Genomic DNA, 8,550 nt, shown 5'->3' with positions numbered 1-8,550 from the left:
AAAAAAAGCCTTACTATACTATGTCGATTTTTAAGAAAAAAAGCCTTACTATCCTATGTCGTTTTTTAAGGGAAAAAAGCCTTACTATACTATGTCGTTTTTTACTAAAAAAAAAAGCCTTACTATACTAGGTGGTTTTTCAAGAAAAAAGCCTTACTATACTATGTCGTTTTTTAACGGAAAAAAAGCCTTACTATACTATGTCGTTTTTTAACGGAAAAAAAGCCTTACTATACTATGTCGTTTTTTAAGAAAAAAAGCCTTACTATACTATGTCGTTCTTTTAAGAAAAAAAAGCCTTACTATACTATGTCGTTTTTTAAAGAAAAAAGCCTTACTATACTATGTCGTTTTTTTAAGAAAAAGCCGTACTATACTCTCGTTTTTTTTAAAGAAAAAAGCCTTACTATACTATGTCGATTTTTAAAGAAAAAAGCCTTACGAGACTGTCATTTTTAAGAAAAAAGCCTTACTATACTATGTTGTTTTTAAGAAAAAAAGCCTTACTATACTATGTCGTTTTTTAAGAAAAAAAGCCTTACTATACTATGTTGTTTTTTAAGAAAAAAGCCTTACTATACTATGTCGTTTTTTTGCGAAAAAAAGCCTTACTATACTATGTCGTTTTTTTACGAAAAAAAGCCTTACTATACTATGTCGATTTTTACCAAAAAAAAGCCTTACTATACTATGTCGTTTTTTAAAGAAAAAAGCCTTACTATACCAAGTTGTTTTTTAAAGAAAAAAAGCCTTACTATACATGGTCATTTTTGGGGGGAAAAGCCTAACTATACATGGTCATTTTTTTGGGGAAAAGCCTTACTATACATAGCCATTTTTGAAGGAAAAAAGCCGTACTATACATGGTCATTTTTTGAAGAAAAAATCCTTACTATACATGGTCATTTTTTGAAGAAAAAAAGCCTTACTATACCAAGTTGTTTTTTAAAGAAATAAAGCCTTACTATACATGGTCATTTTTTAAGAAAAAAGGCCTTACTATACATGGTCTTTTTGGGGGAAAGCCTTACTATACATGGTCATTTTTTGATGAAAAAAAAGCCTTAATATATGTGGTCATTTTTTTAAGGAAAAAAGCCGTACTATACTTTATCGTTTTTTAAGAAAACAGCCTCACTATACATGGTCATTTTTTTGGGGAAAAGCCTTATTATACATGGTCATTTTTGGGGGGGAAAGCCTTTCTATACATAGTCATTTTTGATGAAAAAAAGCCTTACTATACATGGTCATTTTTTAAAGAAAAAAGCCTTACTATACTATGTCGTTTATTATTAAAAAAGCCTTACTATAAGGTCATTTTTGAAGAAAAAAAGCCTTACTATACATGGTCTTTTTTTCGGGGGGCCACTATACATGGTCATTTTTAAAAGAAAAAAGTCTTACTATACATGGTCATTTTTGAAGAAATAAGCCTTACTATACATGGTCATTTTTGGGGGGGAAAGCCTTACTATACATGGTCATTTTTGGGGGGATAAGGCCTTACTATACATGGTCATTTTTTGAAGAAAAAAAGCCTTACTAAACATGGTCATTTTTGAAGAAAAAAAGCCTTACTATACATGGTCATTTTTGGGGGGGAATGCCTTACTATACATGGGCATTTTTGGGGGAAAGGCCTTACTATACATGGGCATTTTTTGGGGGAAAGGCCTTACTATACATGGGCATTTTTGGGGGGGGGAGGCCTTACTATACATGGGCATTTTTTGAATAAAAAAGCCTTAATATACATGGTCAATTTTTTAAGGAAAAGGTCTTACTATACATGGTCATTTTTAAAAGAAAACAGCCTCACTATACATGGTCATTTTTGGGGGGGAAAGCCTTACTATACATGGTCATTTTTTGGGGGAAAGGCCTTACTATACATGGTCATTTTTTGAAGAAAAAAAGCCTTAATATACATGGTCAATTTTTTAAGGAAAAAAGCCTTACTATACATGGTCATTTTTTGAAGAAAAAAAGCCTTACTAAACATGGTCATTTTTGAAGAAAAAAAGCCTTACTATACATGGTCATTTTTGGGGGGGGGGGAAATGCCTTACTATACATGGGCATTTTTGGGGGAATGGCCTTACTATACATGGGCATTTTTGGGGGGAAAGGCCTCACTATACATTGTCTTTTTTTTTTAAGAAAAAGGCATTACTATACATGGTCTTTTTTCGGGGGGCCACTATACATGGTCATTTTTAAAAGAAAAAAGTCTTACTATACATGGTCATTTTTGAAGAAAAAAGCCTTACTATACATGGTCATTTTTTGGGGGAAAGCCTTAATATACATGGTCAATTTTTTAAGGAAAAAGTCTTACTATACATGGTCATTTTTAAAAGAAAACAGCCTCACTATACATGGTCATTTTTGGGGGGGAAAGCCTTACTATACATGGTCATTTTTTGGGGGAAAGCCTTACTAAACATGGTCATTTTTTAAGAAAAAAGCCTTACTATACATGGTCATTTTGGGGGGGGAATGCCTTACTATACATGGGCATTTTTGGGGGAAAGGCCTTACTATACATGGGCATTTTTTGGGGGAAAGGCCTTATTATACATGGTCATTTTTTGAAGAAAAAAAGCCTTACTATACATGGTCATTTTTTGAAGAAAAAAAGCCTTACTAAACATGGTCATTTTTGAAGAAAAAAGCCTTACTATACATGGTCATTTTTGGGGGAAAGGGCTTACTATGCATGGGCATTTTTGGGGGGAAAGGCCTTACTATACATTGTCTTTTTTTGAAGAAAAAGGCATTACTATACATGGTCTTTTTTTCGGGGGGGCCACTATACATGGTCATTTTTGAAGAAAAAAGCCTTACTATACATGGTCATTTTTGAAGAAAAAAGCCTTACTATACATGGTCATTTTTGGGGGGAAAGCCTTACTATACATGGTCATTTTTTGAAGAAAAAAAAGCCTTAATATACATGGTCAATTTTTTAAGGAAAAAGTCTTACTATACATGGTCATTTTTAAAAGAAAACAGCCTCACTATACATGGTCATTTTTTGGGGGGAAAGCCTTACTATACATGGTCATTTTTTGAAGAAAAAAAAGCCTTAATATACATGGTCAATTTTTTAAGGAAAAAAGCCTTACTATACATGGTCATTTTTTTAAGAAAAAAAGCCTTACTAAACATGGTCATTTTTGAAGAAAAAAGCCTTACTATACATGGTCATTTTGGGGGGGGAATGCCTTACTATACATGGGCATTTTTTGGGGAAAGGCCTTACTATACATGGGCATTTTTTGGGGGAAAGGCCTTACTATACATGGTCATTTTTTGAAGAAAAAAGCCTTAATATACATGGTCAATTTTTTAAGGAAAAGTCTTACTATACATGGTCATTTTTAAAAGAAAACAGCCTCACTATACATGGTCATTTTTTGGGGGGAAAGCCTTACTGTACATGGTCATTTTGGGGGGGAAAGGCCTTACTATACATGGTCATTTTTTGAAGAAAAAAAAGCCTTAATATACATGGTCAATTTTTTAAGGAAAAACCCTTACTATACATTGTCTTTTTTTGAAGAAAAAGGCATTACTATACATGGTCTTTTTTTCGGGGGGCCACTATACATGGTCATTTTTAAAAGAAAAAAGTCTTACTATACATGGTCATTTTTTGGGGGAAAAGGCCTTACTATACATGGTCATTTTTGGGGGGAAAAGGCCTTACTATACATCGTCATTTTTTGTCTTCTTATATATGCATTTGGGGGGGAAAGGCCTTACTATACATGGTCAATTTTTTAAGGAAAAACCCTTACTATACATTGTCTTTTTTTTAAGAAAAAGGCATTACTATACATGGTCTTTTTTTCGGGGGGGGGCACTATACATGGTCATTTTTAAAAGAAAAAAGTCTTACTATACATGGTCATTTTTGAAGAAAAAAGCCTTACTATACATGGTCATTTTTTGGGGGGGAAAGCCTTACTATACACGGTCATTTTTTGTCTTCTTATATATGCTCTTTTTTAATCAAAATAGATTTACTAAAAATGGTCTTTTTAAAGAAAAAATGGCCATACTTCACATGGTCCTTTTTTTTGGAAAAATTACCCTTACCGGCCGGCATGGACTTTTTTTTAAATAAAAAAAAGCCTTACCACACATGGCCATTTTCAAATATATAAATCAATGCATTATTACAGGGGGCTAAAGATAATTTTGGGGGGGCCGCCTAGATAGCCCTGCCTAGTCACGCCTCTCCCCCTAGACCGTGCCCCCCTCCCTCCCTCCCTCCTCCCTCCCTCCCCCCTTGCAGGCTGATTAAGTTTGCCGATGCGTCAGTCCGTGTGCAGCACGCTAGCCCCACCGCATCAGCACCATCCTTCTCCTTCTCTGCGGGAAGGACAAACACGCCGGAAAACATGTAAGTGACCCCCTCTTATCTCCATCCCACTCAAACGCGACACTTAAACTACAATACCATCCGTAAATCACAAAAAAAGGACAACACGTGTTCATCTTGTCACCTTTTTTCCCCTTGCTGCGTCACCACTGAACCGCACGCATCCCATAATCACTAGCCGCCGCCCCTCTTAAAAAAAAAAATTGCTGAGCTATCGCCACTCTATTTTTCCATTTAATACAAAGTTGGCGTTCGTCCGTACTTGACCTTGAATTGTCTGCTGCAAGGCGAGAGTCGCCGCAGTGGCGATGCACCATGGGCAGACTCCACTTATGAGTTAAAGACCTACCCCGCCGGACTCGTAACTCAAAACTCTCAAATTGGCTAATTTAAAATCAGAAATTTATTTCTTAATCATAATCGACTCCCAACGTTGAAGGAAGTGAGCCAGAAAAGCTGAAAAGTGATTAGAATGTCTTTGAAAATGACTTAAAATCAAAAATGACTCACCTGTGACTGAACTTGAATCAACGGGAAGTGAGCCGAAATGGACAGGATCTGGAATTGAACCTAAATCAACAGAAATGTGCTTAAATTCAAAGGAAAGGTTTGAAAATGAACAAGACGTCACTTTTACAGGCCTAAAAAAATCATGCAAAATAAACCTTTTATTGCTTAATAAAAACAACCTGGAAAAAATATGACAATGTACTAGTGATAATCATAAAAAATAAAAAGTTAAATAAAGTTGAATGTGCATTTGCTTTTATTTTTGAAGGACTTTCCTAGCAGTGTTGGCCGTGTTGGCCCTTGCGGGGGGTGCCGAAGGGAGCGTTGGGTAAGTGGAAGCGTGCCAATCAGTGGAGAAAATTCTAAGTCATAATAATTATAATAATAATTAAAAATGAACTGTAATTGCTTACAGGCCAAGCACCAATGGCAGCTTTTGCACCGAGTCAAAGGAGTGTCTGGAATTTCAGCTGCTCTGCAAAACAGATGAATATGAAGTAAGGCCAGTCTCAGCGAATTGAAACATTTTTTGAAAAACAATTACATTTTTTGTTCAATTGATTTTATTTATATATAAGGGTAAAAGTCTGCAATGATGAAACATTCGTTACAAAATATTTTTTTAGGGTGTTTTTGATTTGGAAATAAATATCTAGTTTTTTTCTTTTCTTTTTTCAATTATTTTGAGGAGAATTTCCAGTTTTTGCGGAAAAAAGTTAATAGCTTGAAACAATCAAAAAAAATTCAAATGATATTCTAATTGTTTTTGAATGTCTGATATTATTCGTATCTGTTATAGTATTTATTTTTAAATTGACGTAGACAAAAATAATTAAAAACAAATTGCTGAACTAAAAAAAATGAAGCTTAGATTTTGCATAGCATTTTTGGGGAAAAAGTGGTCAATATTTGTTAACATGTTCTAATTTTAAAAAAGGTGATGTATGCTATCATTTAAAGTTCTCCTTTGAAAAATATAATTCTCAACATTTCATCAAAATTGAAAAAAAAAAAATCAGCAAAAATGAATACTTAAGAGATTTCGAGAACTAAAAAATGCAACTTTCAAGTCAAAATCAGTCTGTCGTTTAAATACAAAACCATTGGAATCAATCCAACGTCCTTTTAGACTTTGAATCCATTTCTAATCGTCTTACCTCTTGTAAGTCTTCATCATTTCTTCTCATTTTTGAAAACTTTCCATTGGCAAACATCTAGTGAAACGCCCTTCCCACTTTCTAGGTGCGCCACTACAGCCCCACCCGCTGGGTATCCACGGACGCCGAGGCCTACTTCATGGGCGTGGGCGCCGCCATGGCCTTCCGGAGACTTTTTCAGTACATCACCGGCGCAAACGAAGCAGGTAAAAACATCAACAAAAACAAAAAAACTGCAAAAAAAACCAACCTACATGAACTGGTGACAGGTGTCCAGATGGAGATGACCGCTCCCGTCCTGGTCAAAATCCCCGAAGAGACCAGAATGTGGGAGCCGGCCGTCTACACGCTCAACTTCCCGCTGCCGCGAGCCTATCAGGAGAAGGCGCCCGCACCCACAAATGACAAGGTAGAAGTTGCGCGTTAACCAAAACGGCGGCGGCGACATCGGCGCTTACCTTCCATCCGTCTCGCCGTAGTTGTATTTCACCGAAATGCCCGAGATGGACGTCTACGTGCGTGGCTACGGCGGTTGGATGCTGTCGGTCACCTCGAGGCTTCACGCGCACCTGCTGACGAAAGAGCTGGAACGGGTGCGGGCGGCGTACAACCGTACCTATCACTACGGGGTCGGCTACGACAGGTACGTATTTCGCTCGGGGGTTGTCAGAGAGGTCGCTCGGCAGATCGACTACCGCCTTACGAATGCTTCAACTTACAGAAAAAAAAATTCAGGTTACAAAACTGAGAGGAAAGCTATTGTTCCAATTTACAAAACAAATGCTGCCATATACTCACCTTCGTAAGTAGACTTACCACTTTAGATAGAAAATCTAGCGTCAGATGTCCAATCTATTTTGAGCTGGAGTTCAGGCTGCCAGCCGTGCTCAAGTAAAAAATGATTGGACAGCTAGAGCAGCCAACGGTCATTTTTTGGGGGAAAGCCTTACTATACATGGTCATTTTTTAAAGAAAAAAAGCCTTACTATACATGGTCATTTTTGAATTTAAAAAAAAGCCTTACTATACATGGTCATTTTTTAAGGAAAATGCCCTGCTATACATGGTCATTTTTGGAAGAAAAAAAGCCTCACTATACATGGTCATTTTTTTGGGGGGGGGGGGGGGGGGGGAGCCATACTATACATGGTCATTTTTTGGGGGGAAAGGGCCTTACTATACATGGTCATTTTTTAAGGAAAAAGGCCTTACTATACATGGTCATTTTTTAAGGAAAAAGGCCTTACTATACATGGTCATTTTTTAAGGAAAAGGGCCTTACTATACTATGTCGTTTTTTAAGAAAAAAAGTCTTACTATACTATGTCATTTTTTTAAGAAAAAGGCCTTACTATACTATGTCGCTTTTTTAAAGAAAAAAATCCTTACTATACTATGTCATTTTTTAAAGAAAAAAGCCTTACTATACTGTCGTTTTTTTTTTTTTTTTTAAAGCCTTACTATACTGTCGTTTTTTTTAAAGAAAAAAGCCTTACTATATGGTCATTTCTGAAGAAAAAAAGCCTTACTATACTATGTCGTTTTTTAAGAAAAAAAAGCCTGAAAGGCTTGTGTGTGTGTGTTTATGTAGCCCGCTAAAGCTACTCAACAGACACAACGAAGTGTGGTACATCGCCGAGGGTGAGCCGGTGTGCTCCGACCCTCGAGAGCCCACCCCCGCCCACCTCGCCAGGACGCCGGATCTCCTCCCCGACGTGACCGACGACCAGACATCCTCCAACGTTTCGGATACGGCCGCCGCCACGACCCCGGCCTCCGCCACGACCCCGGCCTCCGCCACGACCCCGGCCTCCGCCACGACCCCGGCCTCCGCCACGACCCCGGCCTCCGCCACGACCCCGGCTTCCGCCACGACCCCGGCCTCCGCCACGACCCCCGCCGGCGTCACAATCGCCGCCACTTCCTTTACCCCCAGCTCCGCCTCCACTGAAGTCCTGGCCCCCAACGCCACCTCGCCGGAGCCTCGAGGGAACAGCACAGAGCGCATTGTAGCTTCCCAAGATGGCGTCTAAGTTGCTACAACCCCTTTGCTAGCTTCTACAACACGCATGGTAAAATAATGTCGCTCTCATGCTAAAAATGAAGGAATCCGACTTCAAAATCTAGTCTTTCCCAACCTTTATAGACATTTTTCAAATTTGTAATCATTTGTCAGATGTCCAATTGGTTGGGAAAAACCAACATTATCCAAACTCTAGCGCTTCCATCGGATGCTATGCACTTAGCTCATGTTATTAGCTTATTAGCTTAACGCATGCAGGCGCTTCCACAGCAAAATCGGGGGAGAAAAAAGTTGGTTGTCACTATTCATTTTGGTGGTCATCATCAACACATGTAAGAATTGTTGTTCTTGATGAATTATCTAGATAAATAAGGAATATTAAATGAGAATCCATTCTCTTGTGACCATGAAATAAGAATACAACGTTGCTTCAACAACTCGTCCTCCATTTTTCGGAGTATTGTGTC

General features: G+C 37.9%; 1 protein-coding gene across 1 annotated transcript; it reads left to right on the top strand.

Annotated features, from left to right (window-relative positions):
* The first annotated feature begins 3,290 nt into the window (after window positions 1-3,290).
* On the top strand, window positions 3,291-8,520 carry soul5l (heme-binding protein soul5, like). The gene is made up of 7 exons (XM_077604436.1): window positions 3,291-4,414; window positions 5,172-5,231; window positions 5,319-5,400; window positions 6,146-6,266; window positions 6,330-6,469; window positions 6,540-6,703; window positions 7,652-8,520. Coding segments are annotated over exons 1-7 (1,011 nt in total). The 5' UTR covers window positions 3,291-4,412; the 3' UTR covers window positions 8,094-8,520.
* Window positions 8,521-8,550: the final 30 nt, after the last annotated feature.

The sequence above is a fragment of the Stigmatopora argus genome, chromosome 7 (genome assembly GCF_051989625.1).
Source record: "Stigmatopora argus isolate UIUO_Sarg chromosome 7, RoL_Sarg_1.0, whole genome shotgun sequence".
In the NCBI taxonomy this organism is placed as follows: domain Eukaryota; kingdom Metazoa; phylum Chordata; class Actinopteri; order Syngnathiformes; family Syngnathidae; genus Stigmatopora; species Stigmatopora argus.
The sequence above is the reverse complement of the archived record's forward strand: the minus strand, read 5'-3'. Positions and strand labels throughout refer to the sequence as shown.